Raw genomic sequence first — 22408 nt, 5'->3', positions numbered from 1 at the left:
TGAGGCAGCAGTGCTAACCATTGTGGCACTGTGCTGCCCTACATTCCAAATTTATTAACTCAATTTAAATTCCACCAGCTGCCAAGTTTGGATTTGAACCAATGTTCCTCAGGACATTCTCTGGACCCTTTGGATTATGAGCCTAGTGGCTATTAGCGCATATGCCATGACTACATATGCTTACAATGCGATAGAAGTTATACAAACTCCTTCGGTGGGATTTTCCAGCCGCATTCACCCCAAAGCTGGAAAATTGCACCTGAGGTCAACAGACCTTTGCATGGTTCTGTTCCCATCCACTACGATTCCCATGGCTGGCAGATCATCAAAATTCCGCCCTTTATGCTTTGACCCATAATGAAGGAAACAAAAAAAAAGTTACTTAAACAGTTTTCTCCCTTTGAGATTCAATGGGAAGAATTTCATAGCTAGTAACGTTGACTTAAGCTACACTAGGGATGTTTTGAGGAATGATTAACGTTTACTGATTAATAATCAGCTAAATAATAGTGAAGAGATCATGGCAGATGGGAATTGTTTCAATTGCATAACTGTAACAAGCAGAGGTCCCTAGATACTGGTGCTGTGACCTTAATGTTCACAATTCGCACTTGTGATTTTCATGACCTTAATCAGTTTGTTTCATATAGAAGGCCATGATTCTTGGTTCCTACTTATGCCACAGAAGTACTAGGGGAGCATGACTTCCAGCTCTCTGTGGTTAGAATTGTGGGGATCTGGTCATATCTGTACACAAGGAGGGCAACCCTCACTTATGTGGGTGTGTCACTAATGTCCATCCCATTGAATTAATGGAACTCCAAATAATGTTAGGCCACAGGACCATAAGATATAGGAGCAGAATTAGGCCATTTGGCCCATCAAGTCCGCTTTGCTATTCAATCATGGCTGATATGACTCTCATTCCCATTGTCCTGCCTTCTCCTTGTAACTCATGATCCCCTTATTGATCAAGAATTTTTCAATCTCTGTCAACAACCTGGCCTCCATAGCCTTCTGCGGCAATGAGTTCCACAGATTCACCACCCTCTGGCTGAAGATCTTCCTCCTCATCTCAGTTTTAAAGAAGTGTCCCTTCACTCTGAAGTTGTGCCTTCGAGTTCTAGCCTCTCCCTCTAGTGGAAACATCCTCTCCACATCCACTCAATCTAGGCCTGTCAGTATTCTGTAAGTTTCAAATCGATCCCCACCTCATCCTTCTAAACTTCACCAAGTATTGACCCAGATTCCTCAACTGCTCCTCATATGACAAACCCTTCATTCCTGGGAACATTCTTCTGTTCCTCCTCTGGACCCCCCTCCAAGGCCAGCACATACTTCCTTAGGTTCAGTGCACCACTCTGCGATGAACTAATAAAGACCTGAAAAAGTAAGGCATGGTTTTCTAAATCTTCATTCCAGGAAGCCAATGAACCAACAATTGAGAACTAATTAATTTGCTTGCAATTGATTTCCTGTTCATTTTTCTTAATGGAGCATTCCTAAGACCGGATATTAAATTTGCATTAATTCTCAAATGGTATAGATATCAGTTAGAGCAGCCATGGCTCAGTGGAATTCTAATGATAATCCAGGAGTATCCTGTTATGGACAAGGATGAGATTGAACTGAAACCCAGTTCCCTTCCCCTATTGTGTACAATGACAGTGGCACAGTGGTTAGCACTGCAGCCTCGCAGCGCCAGGGATCCCCGTTCAATTCCGGCCTTGGGCAACTGTCTGTCTGGAGTCTGCACATTCTCCTCATGTTTGTATGGGTTTCCTCCAGGTGCTCCAGTTTCCCACCCACCCCCCACATGTCAAAGATGTGCAGGTCAGGTTGATTAGCCATGCAAAATTCCCCTTGGTGTCAGGGGGATTAGCAGGATAAATACATGGGTTTTTGGGATAGGGTGGGATTGTTGTTGGTGTAAATTTGATGGATCAAATGGCCTCCTTTTGCATTGTAAGGATTCTATGACAATGTTTTTGAAGAGGAAGATATGTGCATTTCTTCACCCCTGAGTGTGCAGTTAATTTGTATAGCAAGCAAGCAGCAAGCCTTCATGGGTTTAAATAAAGAAGATTGTTTACTCATGCATTCACACAGAAGAAACGTCAAACACTCACACACACACACACACACACACACACACACACACACACACACACACACACACACACACACAAGCACACACCCATTCACACACACACACACTGATTCACGCATTCACACACATACACAGACACACAGACACACTGATTCACACATTCACACACACAGACACACACACACATACACGCACACACACACCTATTCACACACACACCGATTCACACACACACATTGATTCATGCATTCACACACACACATGCACTGATTCATACACACACATTCACACATACACACGCACACAGACATACACACAGAATGCAAACACATGCACAGACATACACACACACACATACACGCACACACAGACATGCACACACACACACACACAAACACACACACAGGAAAAAAGAGAGAATAGTGCAATTTTACAAGTTATAAACAAAATAATAATTCAGAGGTCATGTGTTTGTCTCATCTTGAAAGAAAGCATAGTCTGAAGGAGACATTTTCACTCCTGAAGTGTAGTCTAGGTGGATCCAATAGCTGGATTCAAAGAATCATAGAATTCCTACAGTGCAGAAGGAGGCCATTCAGTCCATCGAGCCTGCACTAACAACGATCCCACCCAGGCCCTATCCCTGTAACTCCCAAGTATTTATCTTATCTAGTCCCCCTGACACTAAGGGGCAATTTAACATGGCCAATCAACCTAACCCACACATTTTTGGTGTGTGGGAGGGAACTCACACAGACACGGGAAGAATGTGCAAACTCCACACAGGCAGTGACCCGAGGTCGGGATTGAACCCGGGTCCCTGGCACTGTGAGGCAGCAGTGCTAACCACTGTACCACTGTGCCACTCAGAGTTATTGCAGGATTCCCTTGAAGAGATGGATTTTTAGCAGATCACAAAGATGATCACTTGTAATCCCAAGAGATTGCTTTAGAGGTGGATTGAAAAGGAACAGGTTTGGAAGCCTTATCGGGAGGCTGTGGCGCAGTGGAATTATTGCTGAGCGAGTAATACTCCCGGCACCTGGGTTCAAATCCCATCACAGCAGATGATGAAATTTGAATTCAATAAAAGAAATTTGGAACAAAAAGCCATTGTTGTATCCATCTGGTTCACCAATGTTCTTACCTGGTCTACACATGGCGCCGAGTGTACAGCGCTGTGTGTTAACTGCCACTGGAATGGCCAGCAAGCCACTCAGTTCAAGGGCAAAATTTGGAGTGGGCAATAAATGCCGGGGATGCTGACATCCTTTACAGACAGCACTTAAGACATCTTTCCATTGGGTCCTTCAGAGCTCTGAAGAGTCAATGTGTTAGCTCTGTTTCGCTCTCCACAGATGCTGTCAAATCTGCCTAGCTTTCTCTGCTTTTATTCAAGGCGCATATGTTGTTGCCTCATCTGCAGCTACTGTTTCTACAGTTGTTCTGAGTTGTTTTGCAGACAGCACTTACAGTGTTTTTCCTTCGCAGCTCTCTTCAAAAAAAAAGGCATGGGATTTAAGTTAATTAGCCAAAATCCTGGGTCTTTGTACTTGCAGACATCCACCCTCTTTTAAACAATTATTGTCTCGGTTCAAGTCAGGAATGCAGGACGGATGCTGTCAGGATATGAGCATTTACACCGCATTAGCCTGGAATGTCCTTTTGTCCTTTCGAGACAATACGGCAGATGATTTGGAATCCACAGACAGAGGGTCATGTTAGCCGACAGCAGCCACCTTTTGCAGCCCATCAGTGCCCATTTTAAAGAAAAAGTCAGTTCCGGGGAATTCCAAACTGATAACCGTTCATGTTTTAAAAGTTAAGCACTGGGTCAGGAGGACATAGGAGCTGTGGGAGGTAGGAAAGGTTTGTGGTTGTTGTGTGGAAAGATACTGGCCGGAATTTTACTGCCCTACTCCGCCACAGGAAGTGGAGCGGGCGAGAGGCAGACAATGGAAAGGTCCGTTGAATTCGGGTGGGATTTTACAGTTTTGGGACAAGCAAGGCCATAATATCCCATCCATTGGATCTGGGCTCTGTTCCAAATTGTGGGCTGGTTGTGATGACTTCTGTAAAAAGTCTGACAACACCAGGTTTAAGTCCAACCGATTGGACTTAAACCTGGTGTTGTCAGACTTTTTACTGTGCTTACCCCAGTCCAATGCCGGCATATCCACATTGTGATGACTTCTAGCCAGCAGCCAGTCAAAGTTTACGGTCGAGGATGTTTGAGTTTGTTGATAGCACAAAATTGTATTGGAAAGATGAACCTGATATTAATCAAAGACAGGTAAGCAGATTAGCGACGAATAGCATTGAGTACTGAAAACTATATTATAAATGTTAGTATGTACCATTTAACAGTAATTGAGAGGTTGCTCTACTTCACTTTAGGGGAATTTACTGTGTGACATACAATATATAACTCTGCTGATAACACAAGTCTGTGGTTAAACAAATCTTCCACTTTAATCCCACAAGGTCCAACTGATACAAATAGGAATACATTCAATTCAATTAAAATTTAATTGCTGTTATGTACTCCCAGAAGTCAATGAGAAGCCATTAGTGCATTTTCTTTCTCTTCTTAATTGTAAATAAAATTTGATGTCCTGTCCCAACTTGTTCTTTATAAATCATATAAAGTGCAAACAATTTTGTACGCCATTCTATCCATGAAGAATTTACATAACGCTGGTGAACATTGACGTTTATTTGGCAATGATTGGGATTGGAGCTACTCCAAACTCAGTAAACAGGAACTGTACATTAAGCTAATAATTATCTGCCAGTGTTTCTGCGTCTCAACAGATCTTGAAGAGAATAATCCTCATGTTCCTGTCAACAGAACAATTTTTATAATTAATTTATGGGATGTGGGCTTCGTTGACTGGGCCAGCATTTATTGCCTATCTCTAACTGCTCTATATTTCTTGTTTTGATTTGATTTATTATTGTCATACGTATTAGTATACAGTGAAAAGTATTGTTTCTTGCGTGCAATACACAGACAAAGCATACCAGACATAGCGAAGGAAAGGAGAGGGTGCAGAATGTAGTGTTACAGTCATAGAGTTTTAGAAGCATAGATCAAGAGTAAAAGATAGAGTTAGAGGGCGTGCTGGGCACAGCTTGCAAGAAGTCACCATGCTGCGGCACCATGGAATTTCAGAGGGCATTTGAGAGTCAATCACACTATTGTGAATCTGGAGTCACATGTAGGCCAGACCAGGAAAGGACAGCAGATTTCCTTCCCTAAAGGGCATTAGTGAACCAGACAGGTCTTTACGATGGGTTTTTGGTTTCATAGTCATCATTAGGCTTTTAATTCCAGGTTTTTATTGAATTCAAATTTCACCATCTGCCACAGTGAGATTTGAACCCAGGTCCCCCAATCTTGTCCGGGGTGCCTGGATTACTAATCCAGTAGCAATACCACTATGACACTGCCTGAGAATGTCCAGGTTGCGGCTGGGATTTTCAATAATGGAGAACTCACAGAATCACAGAATTGTCATGGCACACTAGGAGGCCATTTGGCCCATCATGTCTGCATCAGCTCTCCAACTGAGTAGCACACCATTCGCCCCGCCTTCTCTCATTACCCTGCCCATTCTTCCTTCCCAGATGACAGTCCAATTCCCTTTTGAATGCTTCAGTTGAATCTACGTACACCACACTCGCAGTTAGTACATTTCAAGCCCTAACCACTCACTGTGTGAAGGAGTATCTCCTCCTACCTCTTCCGCTTCTTTTACAAATTTTTCTAAATCTGTGTCCTCTCATTCTCGATCATTTCATGAGTAGAAACAATTTCCCCCTGGCTGCTCCGTTCAGACCCCTCCAGGTTTTGAATACCTCCTTCAAACTCCTCGAAGTCTTTCCTTCTCCAAGGGAAACAAACCTAACTTCTCCAATCTACCGTCATGAAGTTCCTCACCCTTGGGACCATGCCCATGAATCTTTTGATTTGGTTTGATTCATTATTGTTACACGTATTAGCACACGGTGCAAAGTATTGTTTCTTGTGCTATACAGGCAAAGCAAAAGATTCAAAGAGAAGGAAAGGAGAGGGTGCAGAATGTACTGTTATAGTCATAGCTAGGGTGCACAGAAAGATAGAGGGTTTAAAAGAGTTAGAATAGAGTTTTAGAAGCATAGAACATGAGTAAAAGATGAAATTAAAGGGTACGCTGGGTGTAGCTCGCAAGAAGTTGCCTCCGGTGCCATCTTCCTGGCACAGCATATTTTCAGCACGTTTCTGAGCTAGAAGCTGCTTACTTACCATGGATAGCAATTCCAGTACTGAAATGTTACTGCTTGTGTGACTTTGTTCTATTTTCTTTGCTCATTCACAGTTGGAGGTGCAAGCACCACCTGGCGAACCCATAGGATACGTTGCCCAAGCATGGCACCCATGCTTGCCGAAATTCATAATCCAAGATAAAAACAAAAATGCAGTTTTGAAGATCCGTGGTCCATGCTGCTTCACGAGCTGCAGTCGTTCAGTTGAATTTAAGGTATGCCCTTTACATTGGTCCAACTGGTACAAATAAACCAAAAGCAAAATACTGCAGACACAGGAGATCTGAAGTAAAAGCAGAAAGTGCTGAGTAGTGTCAGCGTGTCTGGGGAGAGTGAAATAGACTTTTCTTCGGAATTGCAACAAAAGCTTGGAATCAGTAAAATAGAACAATCATCATACGACTATTCCCCCTAAAGTTACACCTCGGCATTATTCCTCATTCCTCCCAATAAAAATGAACCTATTCTAGACGGATGGAACGAATGAAAATATTGCATTTAATTACTGGCACCGGAGTGCGGCGACTAGGGGACTTTCATAGTCACTTCATTGTAGTGTTAATGTAAGCCTACATGTGATTGTCATAAATAAACTTTAAACTTAGATGTTGCTGTCTATTCAACATCGAAGAAAGATATGTTGCATCTAATTATAACACTGCTGTTTGTCAATTGCAAAATTTTGTTTTATGTTTATTTACCAGTGTCACAAGTAGGGCTTATATTAACACTGCAATGAAGTTACTGTGAAAATGAAAATCCCCTTGTCATCACACTCTGGCACCTGTCTGGATACATTGAGGGAGAATTTAACATGGCCAATGCACCTAACCAGCACATCTTTCAGACTGTGGGAGGAAACCGAAGCACAGGGAGGAAACCCATGAAGACACAGGGAGAGCGTGCAGAGTATTCCAAGTCAGTTTCATAAACACTAAAAGAAAGAAAACACTTGGATTTTTATGATCGAAGGATGCCGAAGAGCTCTTCACAGCCAGTAACAAAGTTTTGAAGTGTAATCACTGTGGTAGGACCTAGAAAGAGAAATGAGAGAAAAGACCACATAACAAACAGGAACACATCTGGAATGTAGGTAACAGTTTTGTTTCTCTCACTGAAGGAAAGATATCTCAGCATTGGAGGCAGTCCTGAGAAAATTCACTAGGCTCATCCTGGATACAGGGGGATTTTCTTATCTGGAGAGCTTGAGTAAGTTGGGCCTGTACTCATTGGAGTTCAGATGAAAAAGATTAAACCTTATTGAGACATATTGAATTCTCAGGAGGTTGACAGGATAGATGCTGAGAAGTTGTTTCCCCTTGTGGGAGAGAATAGGGCCAGGGGCATTATCTCAGAGTAAGGGGTCGTCTATTTAAGACAGAGATAAGGAGGAATTTATTCCCTCAGAAGGTAGTGAAGCTATGGAATTCTTATGGTTTCTTGGCCTTTTGGCTAAGTTCAAGTGTAGTATCGACATGTTGTGCTTGGTTGAAGTCATTAGGTTGCATTTTAGTTTCATTTGAAGCAATTTTTAAATGCGGCACCTCAGCCTTTTGGCTAAGATGCAAATGAGATCAAGCCTTGGAGGAGGAGCTATGCCTACTCCAATCAGCTTGGATCATGTAGATCAAGCCTAAGACAGGAAGTGAGAGCCCTGTCTTGTCAGCTTGGATCAGGAATGTCTCAATTTGTTGAGACTCTAAGCTGGAATTGATTTGATTGAATTGGAATAAAAACAAAAAAAAACTGCAGAGCCTGGTTCATTAAGAATGTTCAAGGTTGAGATAGACAGATATTTAATCTGTAAGGGGATCAAGGGTTATGGGGATTAGGTGGGAAAGTGGAGTTGAGGGTTATCATATCAGAACAGTCATGATCTCATTGAATGGTGGAGCAGACTCGATGGGCCAAATTGCCTACTTCAGCCCTCATACCTTATGCTCCTATGGTCTAATAACCAGCATACTCAATCTTTCCACAACTTCTCACCCATTTTAAGCACCTTGTTGATGTTAAAGAGGACTTTCTGGAGAGAGCAGCTAAACAGGAAGATCAAGACGCAACATAAATCGGATAAAAAGCACCTCACCAGTCTTGAGCAGGTTGGACAGGTTAACTGTAATCCTATCCTCACCGCCTGCTTAAGACAGTAGGTCTACATTTTAACCCTCCAGCTCCTGATGGCTAAGAGACCACCTGACCAGTTTCTTCTGAGAAGTTCGGATTAACATCACTTCAATCTGTTTTCATCAGGTAATAAATGTTAACCAGAACAAAGTTTAAATGTTTTAAGATTTAACAGCTGCAGACTTGCTGCAACTGTACAGGGTACTGGTGAGGCCGCAGCTGGAGTACTGTGTGCAGTTTTGGTCGCTGCACTTGAGAAAGGATATATTAGCCTTGGAGGGAGTGCAGAGGAGGTTCACTAGGCTGATACCGGAGATGAGGGGGTTGGACTATGAAGAGAGACTAAATAGACTGGGTCTGTACTCGTTGAAGTTTAGAAGGATGAGGGGGGATCTTATAGTGATGTATAAGATAATGAAGGGGATGAATAGGGTAGAGGTAGAGAAATTCTTCCCACTTAGAAAGGATAGCAGAACTAGAGGGCACAGCCTCAAGATAAGCTGGGGGTGGGGGGGGGGGGGGGGGGGGGGGCGCGGGGGGGGGGGCAGTTTAGATCAGAGTTGAGGAGGAACTTCTTCACTCAAAGGGTGGTGAATCTCTGGAATTCTCTGTGGTGGAGGTTACCTTGCTAAATATATTTAAGTCACAGGTAGATAGGTTTTTGATAGACAGGGGAATTAAGGGTTATGGAGAGAGAGCGGGAAAGTGGAACTGATCCACTTCAGATCAGCCATGATCTTATTGAATGGCGAGGCAGGCTCAAAGGGCTAGATGGCCTACTCCTGCTCCTATTTCTTATGTTCTTAAGATTTTAAATTTATTTATTGGTGTCACAAGTAGGCTTACATTAACATTGCAATGAAGTTATTGTGAAAATCTCCAAGTTTTCGCACTCCTGTTCGGGTATACTGATGGAGAATTTAGCATGGCCAATATACCTAATCAGCGTGTCTTTCGGAATGTGGGCGGAAACCAGACTACCCAGAGGAAACCCGCACAGATACGTGGAGAATGTGCAGACTCCGCACAGTCATCCAAGCCAGAAATTGAAAATGTGAGGCAGCAATGTTAACCACTGGTTGCCAACAGCAATTTCTGAGTTATGCCTTAATTCCTTAACTTTTCTGTCTTTGGCTCATCAACTGAACAGATACTTCCCTGTTCATAGAGGGAGTGTCATGTGACTATGACTCATGACTTGGATATTTGGAATTGCATGACTTCAGAAAAATGACTGTGTTGCAATGACTTCTCACATGGTTGTACGTAACAACACACCTAGTTCAGTGTGTGGGATTGTCAACCTGTGTGCAAAACCTTTGTTGAAATGGTTTGGGTCAAAAGGAATGACTACTTTAACAACTCTGCAATATCTGCAGCACAAACTATTGCAGGTAGAAGATGGATTCTTCTGTCAAGGCAAGAAGTCAAGAAGGGTGGTGGGTGTTTGGAGCGCACCGCCAGTGGAGGTCACCTTGGCAATGTTCAAGGTGTATCTTCATTAGCACATGAACAGGAGGTGAACAGAGGAATAGAAACAGTGTATCGGCACAGACTTAGTAGGCCAGAGGCCTGTTCCTGTGCTGCATTGCTCTTTGTCCTCATTTGTGTCTCATTTCCAAAGCCCTCGGAAATTCAGAACAGAGCCATTTGGGTTGAAATTGGTCAGCAGTGATATCTCAACATGTGGTGCCAAACTAACAGCTTGTTTTCATAATCCTGTCCATCGCCATCAATGATTTGTCTCTCTAATTATTTATAATGGATATGATGGTGGTTAGAGTGTGGTTCAGGATAATTATATGCCCATTCCGGCTGAGGTAGATTTGAGACCTTTTCTGTTTGCCCTCTTCTTGCGCGTTGCATTAAGGCTTGGATTATGGCTGAGTGCCTCTTAGTCAGAATCCTGCCTGAAATCCCACAAACCATCTCCTGACAAAATCTACCAAGGGAAATGTCTCACGACAAAGCAGCAGCAGCCTGAGCCAAGGGCCTGTCTTTAGGCAGAGCACACATCGAATGGAATGTTAGCTATGTGAGTGGTATATTAATGGAACCTATGCGCATAGCTTGAAACTTTGAATATGTTAATTGGTAGCCGCTTCTACTTAGGAACTTAGATGTGGCTAACTGCATTTCTAATTGGCAAACAAAATATGAGTAATAGATGCACCTTGCATAAGCGATCTCAACACTCATTTGCATTAGCCTTTTGATACACATGTCAGTAAAATGGTAAGAAAAAGAGTCAAGTGTGTGAGTGGTTTCTGATTATAGGTGCTCCCTTGGTTGTTTAGGGTTTCTAGATTTTATTTATTAGTGTCACAATAAGACTTATATTAACACTGCGATGAAGTTACTGTGAAATTCACCTCGTCCCCATACTCCGACACCTGTTCAGGTATACTGAGGGAGAATTTATCATGGCCAATGCACCTAACCAGCATGTCTTTCGGACTGTAGGAGGAAACCGGAGAACCCGAGGAAACCCATGCAGACACAGGGAGAATGTGCAGACTCCGACAGCAACCAAGCCAGGAATCGAACCCAGATCCCTGCTATTGTGAGGCAACAGTGCTAACCACTGTGCCACCATGCTGCCCTAAAGAAATGTGGACTCATAAATCCCCGGGACCTGATGAAGTATATCCCAGGGCATTGTGGGAGACTAGGGAGGAAATTGCGGGTCCCCTAGCCGAGATATTTGAATCACAATAGTCACGGGTGAGATGCCTGAAGATTGGAGAGTGGCAAGTCTTGTGCCTTTGCTTAAGATGGGCTGCAGGAAAAAGCCTGGGAACTACAGGCCAGTGAGCCTCACATCTGTGGTGGGTAAATTGTTGGAAGTTATTTTGAGAGACAGGATCCACAGGCATTTAGAGATGCAAGGACTGATTAGGGACAGTCAGCATGGCTTTGTGAGTGGAAAGTCATGCCTCCCAAATTTGATTGAATTTTTTGAAGGGCTAACCAAGAAGGTAGATGAGGACAGTGCAGTAGATGTTGTCAAATGGACTTTAGCAAGGCCTTTGACAAGTACCGCATGGTAGGTTGTTGCATAAGGTTAAATCTCACAGGATCCAGGGTGAGATATCTAAATGGATACAAATGTAGATTCAGTGAGGCCCTGGATCTACCCTTAATAGTTTGATCTGATTTGATTTATTATCGTCATGTGTGTTAAATATGCAATGAAAAGTATTGTTTCTTGTGCAGCCTATTTGTGACACCAATAAATAAGTAAAATAAATAATACAAAAGGAAGAGCAGGAGAACTCTGAACGGTGGCCCGAGGAACTCTGACTAACTTGACAAAAACAGATTCCATCATCTGCTGGGTTGTTTTAGGAAAGTAGGTCCAGGTTTTGTCATCAGTGAAGTTAAAGTGCTCACAGCTGATCTCGAAGAAAACTGGAGACAAAAATCTAGCAATCTCTGTGGGCGTGGTTGCGCCTTTCCCAATCTTATTTTCATTCTGGTGTGTGGCCAAACGGGCCATCTAAAATGGCAATTCGTAAAGCACTCTGGGACAATTGGGCAAGAACTAAAATGACAGGCTGCAGCCTAAAAGACAGATAAACAGGCTGCAACATAGACGGGTGAATACACAGGCTATGGGTCATCTCCAGGGCAAAAGAGACTTTCTGGTCAAACTGGTTTGTTTACCAGGCATAGGGGTGCCGTAACTCCTTATTTGGGAGGGAGGTGCGTATTCTACGTGCCCCCCCAGCACCTACAGACATGGCCGTTGGGGACATAGCCAGAGATTGGTGTGGCAGCACCCAACTGGACTTTATCGATCAGGGTGATCAAGTCCTGATCGATTGGTTGGCAATGGCCAAAAGGGGCACGAAACCCAACGGGGTATAAAGGACGCTGTGCAACCAAGAATCTCGCTCTCTCTGACCCCACGAGCAAGCTACAACACCGGTGACCGTCGCCAGCAATGACCTGCACGAGGAGAGCCACCACACCTGAGAAGGAAGGTAGACCAGAGCCAGAGTGCCAGACCAGATCAAAGGACCAGAGTATGCAGAAGACGACCGAGGCCAGTGCATAGATAAAGGCCAATATTTGCTTGGGTACTTACCAGTCACGCAAAAAACAGTCTTGTATTGGACTTGAACATTAATATTTTCTGTAAGATAACTTATTGTTGATTGGATGGGTGATTATTGATTGTGTGTCTTAAATAAATATTGGCTGTACTAACAAGACATCTACTCGCAGTTCTTTGTCCATCATATAAGGTTAAAATAGACTGTGTGGCAAGCACAACAGATGTCAGCTAAAAGGGTTATCTGGCATCCAGCAAAATTAACAAGTAAGCCAAACAAGCTAATCATATTGAAGAATTCTCATAGAAGCAAAGGAGAAAGTAAAAAAGTGTCCATTAGCCTTCACTGCTTAATCATTTTACAGACAACAAAATAAAGATTGGGACATACGCATGGAATCAAAGTTGTGCTGAAATATTTGATTTGATTTGATTGTTGTCACATGTATTAACACACAGTGAAAAGTATTGTTTCTTGCGCGTTATACAGACAAAACATACCGTCCATAGAGAAGGAAACGAGAAAGTGCAGAATGTAGTGTTACAGGCATAACTAAAGCATAGAGAAAGATCAACTTCATTCAAGGTAAGTCCATTCAAAAGTCTGACAGCAGCAGGGAAGAAGCTGTTCTTGAGTCAATTGGTAAGTGACCTCAGACTTTTATATCTTTTTCCCAAAGGAAGAAGGTGGAAGAGAGAACGTCCGGGATGCTTAATTATGCTGGCTGCTTTGCCGAGGCAGCGGGAAGTGTAGACAGTGTCATTGGATAGGAGGCTGGTTTGCATGTTGGATTGGGAAACATTCACGAACTTTTGTAGTTCCTTGCGGTCTTGTGCAGAGCAGGAGCCAAACTAAGCTGTGATACAACCAGAAAGAATGCTTTCTATGTTGCACCAGTAAAAGTTGGTGAGAGTCATAGCTGACATGCCAAATATCTCAAGCAACATCAAAAATGTTTTTTTTAGTATTTAAAATATCAGGTTTTTTTTATCATTTTGGAGAAATTTGACATTCCACAAATAGAAAATTACTTCTTCAGATCCAGAGAGGTTGTTTCGCAATATTTATGAACTCGTAATGCCATTATAAACCCAGTTACACCTCTTCCAATGAGGTATAATGGATGGAATTCTCTGGTTCCACTGCCAGCAAGGATGAAGAATTTGGCACTCAGCCACATGTCCATTTCTAACAGCCTGACCAGAGAATCCCACTCACAGATGAGATTGGCGAATCCTGGCTTTCTACAATGAGTCATGTGGTATAAAAGTGGATGTTCATGCAGTTTAAGTGATTTGAGAAGATTTCCATTCAATAGCGCACCCTGCGAGGTGTCACAAATCATTGACAGTAACATTTAGATTTCAGCGTGCCTGCACTGTGGAGGCACCAGCGTTTGTTGACAGGTTCACAATTATAATGGTAGCAAATGCTGATAATTTTGCCATTATCGCAACTGTAAAATCCAAGCCGCTCAGAAGAACTATGTGGCACAGAAAGAGTCCATTCAACCCATTTTGTGTGTGTCAGCATTCTGAATGCACTATATGAGTCCCAATCCCCTGCCCTTTCCTCTAGTCTTGAGGATATTTCTTTCTCAAATATCGACCAAATCCTTTTTTGAAGGTTGCTCCTGAATATACTTCCATTCTGCCGTCAGTTCAAGCAGTTAATTCTAGTTCAGCAAAAATAATATGTCATCAAGTAAGCCAATCAACAAATAATGTTAAAGAATTCTAACAGACAGGAAAGCAGGAAGTAAAAAGCACTGATTATCCATCACAGTTTAATCATTTTATGGACAGCAAAATAAAGGCTGAGCAAAGTGTGCAGAGGACACTGAAAGTCTGCAAAGGGATATAGATGGTCTAAGTGAGTGGGTGAAGGTCTGGCAGATGGAGTACAATGTTGGTAAATGTGAAGTCATTCATTTTGGGAGGAATAACAGCAAAATGGACTATTATTTAAATGGTAAAAAATTGCAGCATACTGCTGTGCAGAGGGACCTGGGTGTCCTTGTGCAGGAATCTCAAGGAGTTGGTTTGCAGATGTAGCAGGTAATTAAGAAGGCAAATGGAATTTTGTTCTTCATTGCTTGAGGGATGGAGTTTAAAAACAGCGAGATTATGTTGCAGCTATATAAGGTGCTGGTGAGGCCACACCTGGAGCACTGTGTACAGTTTTGGTCCCCTTACTTGAGAAAGGATATATTGGCTCTGGAGTGGGTGCAGAGGAGATTCACTAGGTTGATTCCGGAGTTGAGAGGGTTGGCTCATGAGGAGAGACTGAGTGGACTGGGGCTATACTCATTGGAATTCAGAGGAGTGAAGAGAGATACAAGAGTATGAAGGCAATAGATAAGATAGAAGCAGAGAAGTTGTTTCCATTGGCAGGTGAAACTAGAACTAGGGGCATTGCCTCAAAATAAGGGGAAGCAGATTTAGGACTAAGTTGAGGAGGAACTTCTTCACGCAAAGGGTTGTGAATCTGTGGAAATCCTTGCCCAGTGAAGCAGTTGAGGCTACCTCATTGAATGTTTTTAAGGCAAGGATAGATAGATTCTTGAACAGTAAAGGAATTAAGGGTTATGGTGAGCGGGCGGGTAAGTGGAGATGAGTCCACAAAAAGATCAGCCATGATCTTACTGAATGGCGGAGCAGGCTCGAGGGGCCAGATGGCCTATTTCTGCTCCTAGTTCTTATATTCTTATGTTCTTATACACATGAGTTTGAGATCCAAGCTGAAATATCACATCATTACTCTTTCAGACAGCGCAGTCCAGATAATTCACAATGCCACATTTTTTTCATCCTGTCTCAAGTTTCCTTTTGCTGATTACCTGATCTCGTCTTGCTGCCACGCAGGTTCTAAGTCATGAGGCTCTAGGATCACTTACTGCGGAAATGAGTTCAGATGGCTTCATGTTGTTTTTACCTCTTTTATCATTGCGGTACCTTCTACCCGATGCTTTCAAGCAGAAGCAGAAAGATGCAGCTATCCATGCTGGAGGGCGGGTGAGGGTAGGAAGCACCTTCTCTTATTGGGCACAGACGTCCTCTACCAGGCCTCAACCCAGAATGCAAAGCCTCCCCCCTCCAATGACTAGGTGAGGCTGTCTAGAGTGGCACGTGGACTCTATACTTGCTGACTCTGAGGCGGAATGTTATTGTGGCAAGATGGCACAGTGGTTAGCATTGCTGCCTCTCAGTGCCAGGGACCCAGGTTCGATTCCCAGCTTGGATCACTGTCTATGTGGAGTCTGCACATTCTCCCTGCATCTGCGTGCATTTCCTCTGGATGCTCCAGTTTCCTCCCATAGTTTGAAAGACAAACTGGTTACGTGCTTTATCTGTTAATTCTCCCTCAGTGTACCTGAATGGACACCACATGTGGTAACTAGGGGATTTTCACAGCAACTTATTTGCCATGTTAATGTAAGCCTGCTTGTGACATTAATAAATAAACTTACCACAAAACCATAAGCTCAGTTAACTCTTTAAGGGGCCTTGCTATATGCAGCTTGGCCTGTGCAGCAGCCCACACCACAACAGTGATTACACTTCAAAAATACTTGATTGGCTGTGAAGCATTTTGGAACATTGTGAAGACATAAAAGGTGTGAAACAAATGCAAGCTTTTCTTTTCAACTTGAAATAGCATTGAATAGATTTTTTACTATTTTCCGGGATGTGCCCGGTGCTGACAAGGCCAACATAGAACACGGAACATTAGTGCACAGTACAGCCCTTTGGCCGTCGAAGTTGTGCTGACCTGTGAAAACCAACCTAATCGACACTATTCCAATATCATCCAATGACCTTGTTTATCCAATGACCATTTAAATGTCCTTAATGTTGGCGAGTCCACTATTGTTGCAGGAAGGGCATTCCACACTCTTACTACTCTCTGAGTAAGGAACCTCCCTCTGACATCTGTCCTATATCTATTTAAAGCTATGTCCCCTCGTGCTAGCCATCACCATCCGAGGAAAAAGGCTTTCACTTTCCACCCTACCTAATTCTCTGATCATCTTATATGTCTCTATTAAGTCACCTCTTAACCTTCTTCTCTCTAACGAAAACAGCCTCAAGTCCCTCAGCCTTTCCTCATAAGACCTTCCCACCATACCAGGCAACAGCCTGGTAAATCTCCTCTGCACCCTTTCCAATGCTTCCACATCCTTCCTATAATGCGGCGACCAGAACTGTACGCAATACTCAAAATGTGGCTGCACCAGAGTTTTGTATAGCTGCAATATGACCTCAAGGCTCTGAAATTCAATCCCTCTACCAATAAAAGCTAACACACCATACGCCTTCTTAACAACCCTATCAACATGGGTGCCAACTTTCAGGGATCTATGTACATGGACACTGAGATCTCTCTGCTCATCCAGACTACCAAGTATCTCACCATTAGCCCAGTACCCTGTAGTCCTGTTTCTCCTTCCAAAGTGAATCGCCTCACACTTTTCTGCATTAAACTCCATTTGCCACCTCTCAGCCCAGCTCTGCAACTTCTCTATGTCCCTCTGTAACCTGTTACATCCTTCCGCACTGTCCACAACTCCACTGGCTTTCGTGTCATCTGCAAATTCACTAACCCATTCTTCTACGCCCTCATCCAGATCATTTATAAAAATGACAAACCACAGTGGCCCCAAAACATATCCTTGTGGTACATCACTAGTAACTGAATAAATGACAATAAATAACATCTATTGTCCGTCCCTAATTGCCCTTGAGAAGACGATGTGCAATTTACCTCATGAACCACTGCAGTTCAGGAGGATGTCCCAGTATTTTAAGAACATAAGAACATAAGAACATAAGAAATAGGAGCAGGAGTAGGCCATCTGGCCCTTCGAGCCTGCCCCGCCATTCAATAAGATCATGGCTGATCTGTCGTGGCTCAGTTCCACTTTCCCGCCCTCTCCCCATAACCCTTAATCCCCTCTCTTATCAAAAACCCATCAACCCGCTTCTTAAAAATATTTAGCGAGGCAGCCTCCACCACTTCAATGGACAGAGAATTCCAGAGATTCACCACCCTTTGAGTGAAGAAGTTCCTCCTCAACTCCGTTCTAAACCGCCCCCCCTTTATCTTGAGGCTGTGCCCCCTAGTCCTACTGTCTTTTTTGAGCGGGAAGAGTCTCTCCACCTCTATCCTATCCATCCCATTCATCATCTTATACGTCTCAATGAGATCTCCCCTCATTCTTCTAAACTCTAACGAGTACAAGCCTAGTTTATTCAGCCTCTCCTCATAGCTCAACCCCCTCAACTCCGGTATCAGCCTAGTAAACCTCCTCTGCACTCCCTCCAAGGCCAAAATATCCTTGCGCAGGTGCGGCGCCCAAAACTGCACACAGTACTCCAGCTGCGGCCTCACCAATGCCCTATACAGCTGCAGCAAGACCTCCCTACTTTTATATTCAATCCCCCTCGCTATGAAGGCCAGCATCCCATTCGCCTTCCTGACCACCTGCTGCACCTGCAGGCTGGGTTTTTGCGACTCATGCACAAGGACCCCGAGGTCCCTCTGCACCGTCGCCTGCTGCAGTTTTTCGCCACGTAAGTAATAGTCCTTCCTACCATTCTTCCTACCAAAGTGGACCACCTCACACTTGCCAACATTAAATTCCAGCATTAAATTTCCAACATTAAATTTTGACCCAGCAAGAGTGAAGGAACGGCGAAATATTTCTAAGTCAGGATGGTGAATGACTGGAGGAGAACTTACAGGTGGTGGTGTCCCCTTGTATGGCATTGTTATCCTTCGAGATGGATTTGGAGGCTGCTGTCTAAAGGAACCTTGGTGAGTTCCTGTAGCACAAGCTATAGACGAACGCCACTGGGCAGAGAGAGTGAATGAAGGGAGTGAATGTTTATGGAAGGGGTGCCAAGGGAGATCTTGCATTGTTACAATGTTTACTGTTTTATTACAGATTAAAAACCTGAGTGGATCTCAAACAATCGGAAAAATAGTAAAGAACTGGACTGGATTTCTTACTGAAGTTCTCACAGATGTAGATAACTTTACGATCAGTTTTCCAATGACATTGGATGTAAAGATTAAAGCCACTCTGTTGGGTGCCTGTTTTTTAATTGTAAGTATGAAGGTTTTAGTGAAATATGTGACTGTTTATTCAGCTTGACAGCAGAGCTGAGAGGGCCTGAATTACAGAGAGATCAGCCATTGGTGTCTTCGCAAATTAAGAAGATTGCAAGAAAATTGAGTAAAAGAATTGAAAATATATTTTCTTTAGAAACTGTAGGATTAAACATAGATGGACTATTTCTGTCAATATGTGTCCTTCAGATGTAATAGCTGGAACTCTCCTACCTCACCCACCATGGGATCGACACGGGCAAAGGTTCGACAACGGGAATCTCCGTTGACCTGGGGCGGGAATTTCCAGTCTCACCTGAGCAAGGCTGTAAAATCCCACCCGTATGTCTTTTAGAAGCTGCTGTTTCAGGACTTACAATCTGTTTTAGCATATTGCAAAAACACCTTCCCTGGCCATCCAGTCATCAAAGTAAGATTTGAACCCAGAGATAAAAGACACAGCCACCACACCACAAGACCAGCTATGTACAAAACTGAGTTAAAAATAAGCAATGTGTGAATAAAAAGGGAAGTAAAAAAAGTCATTCCCATACAATTATCACAAGAAATGCTTTTATCACAAGTGGTGATCATTGTTAAATTGGCTGCAGAATCAAGGAAAGATGTAAGACCATTAGTTGGAGAAGAAGGAGAATACTTTGAGGAGAAAGCAGGAGAATAGGATTAGTCTGGGAAGTAAGAAGACAAAGTGGACACAATAAAGCATCTCCTGAGAGAGACTTAGACCCAAAAGAGGGAATAGTATTCTGCTATGATAATATTTATACAGGGGAGATGGTAACACTACCTGTTTGTCCCCATGCTGTCAGGCAGTTAAAGTTGTTCAAAGAACTTAACCAATGGTGCATCGTAGCCTCCTGTTTTAACCCAATCTTCTTTAAGTATGGCACAGTAGCACTGCGGTGAGCACCGCTGCCTCACAGCGCCAGGGACCCAGGTTCAATTTCTAGCTTGGGTGCCCGTGTGTGGAGTTTGCACATTCTCCCCGTGTCTGCGTGGGTTTCCACTGGGTGCTCCTGTTTCCTCCCACAGTCCAAAGATGTGGGAGTTAGGTGAATTGGCCAAGCTGAATTGCCCCTTAGTGTCAGGGGAAGTAGCAGGGTAAATACATGGGGTAATAGGGATAAAGCCTGGGTCGGATTGTTGTCGGTGCAGACCCGATGGGCCAAATGGCCCCCTTCTGCACTGTAGGATTCTGTGATTCTAAGCTGCTGAAAAGCACACGTGACAGAAGGCAAAGAGGGGCCTTATTAATAGGTCAAACTTCAAGAGTATAATTCTGGCCTGAATGCTATTTTAGCAATGGGACTGCCGTTGTGATTTTTCCCACCAGGTCAACCTTAACCTCATGGCACGAGGAACCATCAAGAGTTTACCACTGCTTCCTGCCTATCCCCACCCAACCCAAGACAAAACCAGGATTCATGCCTCGCTTTCGTAGTCAACCTAGAAAATTATTTAACTAACGTTGTGTACATTGGTGATGGTGTAACTGGGAGAGTAATCCAAGGACACAGGCAAATGCTCTGGGGACATGGGTTAAAATCCCACCTTTAGAATCTACAGTGCAGAAGGAGACCATTCAGCCCATCGAGTCTGCACTGACCACAAGCCCACCTAGGCCCTATTCCCATAACCCCATGCATTTACCCTAGCTAGTCCCCCTGACACTAAGGGGCAATTTGGCACGGCCCATCCACCGAACCTGCATATCTTTGGACTGTGGGAGGATGCCACGCAGACACGAGGGGAACATGCAAACTCCACGCAGGCAGTGGCCCAAACTCGGGAATCAAACCTTGTGAAGCAGCAGCGCTAACCACTGTGCCACCGTGCCGCCCTTTGGCAGTAGGTAGGATTTAAGTTGATTAATAAGTCTGCAATTGAAAGCTCGTGTGAGTCATGGTGACCATGAAAGCATTGTAATAAAAAACCATCTGTGTCGCTAAAGTCCTTAGCTAAAAGGGAAACAACTTCAATTACAGAATTAAGGTTAAAGATAAAGTATCAGTTTCAACATTTCCAAGGAGTAAATGCCTTGAAACTACCATTAATGCCTTCAAATGACATTTATATCCCAGACTTCTGGGAAAGAGGTAAACAGCAATTATAATCTCCAGCTTCTGCACAGTTTCTGGTGGCACATGCTAAGAATAAAGGCCAAAATTCTCCTGTCTCACCTGTCGCGGGAATCGTAATGTGTGAGACAGGACACTCGACGGACCATTCCCCGGGCTCGGACAGGAATTCCAGTCTCGGCTCTGTGTGCAGCTGGAGAATCCCACCCAAAGTGAAAACGTTCAATTGAATAAACTGGGATTGTCCTCACGGGAAAGATGGAGGCTGAGGGGGCGACCGGACAGAAGTTTATAAAATGATGAGAGGCTTGGATAAGGTGAACAGTTGGAAGCTTTTTCCTAGGACAGAAATGACAATCACAAGGGGGCCCAAGTTTAGGATAAGGAGGGGGGAAGGATCAGTGGAGATGTGTGAGGGAAGTTTTTTTTTACACAGAGGGTGGTGGGGGCCTGGAATGCACTACCATGTGAGGTGGTTGAGGCAGATGCATTAGCGACATTTTATCTGGATAGGTACATGAACAGGCTGTGAATAGAGGGATGCAGGCAGTTGGTCTCGGTAGGGCAAAGTGACTGATGCAGGCTTGTTGGGCCGAAGGGCCAGTTCTTGTGCTGCATTGTTCTTTGTTCTTCTTTGCCCTGGTTGCCTCACCTTTTGGCAGCTCTGCTTTCAGTTATCTGGACCCCAGTCTTTCTAGAACCCCCAACACTGCCCCCCCAAGTCCTGCAGATCTATTCCAGGATTCAGCTTCCTTCCCCTCCTTTCTTCTTCCTTGGCTCAGTGTCAGGCCTTTATCTGATGGTTCTTACGTGAAGTACATTTGGATGTTTTTCTACATCAGAAGTGCTGTCCACGTGGATGCTGAATGAAACTGTTCATTTGCAGGATTTTATGTACTTCGAAACCTCACGGCGATGAGAAGCAGATGACTGGGACGTGGTGGACAGAAAAAGGTACAGTCTAAGTGAGTAAGCACAGGAGTGAGTCCTCCTCTCTTCCCTGCACAGAATTTGACTGGAATTAATTCATCATAATGTTCCGATTGTACACAATAACTTTTGTAATTGAACTTACAGGCATCAAGTACAATGTGAAGCCATTTCGAGGCTTTTTTTTCCCTATTACTGAGGAATCTGCAGTTCCTGGAGGACATTGCTTCCAATGACCTCTGGATTTGACACCCGGTAAAGTGAAGTACGACCATGTTGAAGATGTGGGGGAGAAGAAGGCACTGAAGGAAGAACGGAGAACTAGGATGGCGGTGGGGCAGGGATGGGGGGAAGACTATTCCTGGGAGGGGATGGTTGGGAGGGGGGTGGTTTAGGGATGGCTGCAGGGAGAAGGTACATGCAATAATTTTCCTCTCAGGTACACATGCAATAGATCTTGAAACTGCACCATGGAATGCAAGTGTATTTATTTTTAAATAAAAATCATAAAATGCTGGAATTACTCAATGCCTCAGGCAGCATCTGTGGAGAGATAACAAGTTAATGTATCAGACATACCATATATGTGGGACGTACAATTGAAGAGCAGGAGTAGGCTGCTTGGCCCCTTGAGCCTGCACTGCCATGCAATCAGATATGAACGT

The 22408-nt window shown here is 43.7% G+C and overlaps 1 protein-coding gene across 1 annotated transcript in view; it reads left to right on the top strand.

The window, feature by feature from the left end:
- The window catches only part of LOC145341520 (phospholipid scramblase 2-like), a 30611-nt gene extending 8566 nt beyond the window's left edge, over positions 1–22045 (top strand). Inside the window, exons 4-7 of the mRNA XM_080186500.1 lie at positions 6472–6633; positions 18551–18712; positions 21700–21778; positions 21891–22045. Coding sequence (XP_080042626.1) covers positions 6472–6633; positions 18551–18712; positions 21700–21732 — 357 coding nt within the window. The 3' untranslated portion in view covers positions 21733–21778; positions 21891–22045. The remainder of the gene's footprint in view (positions 1–6471; positions 6634–18550; positions 18713–21699; positions 21779–21890) is intronic.
- The last annotated feature ends 363 nt before the right edge of the window (positions 22046–22408 follow it).

This window comes from Carcharhinus amblyrhynchos, chromosome 3, assembly GCF_965287045.1.
Source record: "Carcharhinus amblyrhynchos chromosome 3, sCarAmb.v2.hapA, whole genome shotgun sequence".
Lineage (NCBI taxonomy): Eukaryota > Metazoa > Chordata > Chondrichthyes > Carcharhiniformes > Carcharhinidae > Carcharhinus > Carcharhinus amblyrhynchos.
This window is presented reverse-complemented; position numbering and strand designations above follow the sequence as displayed.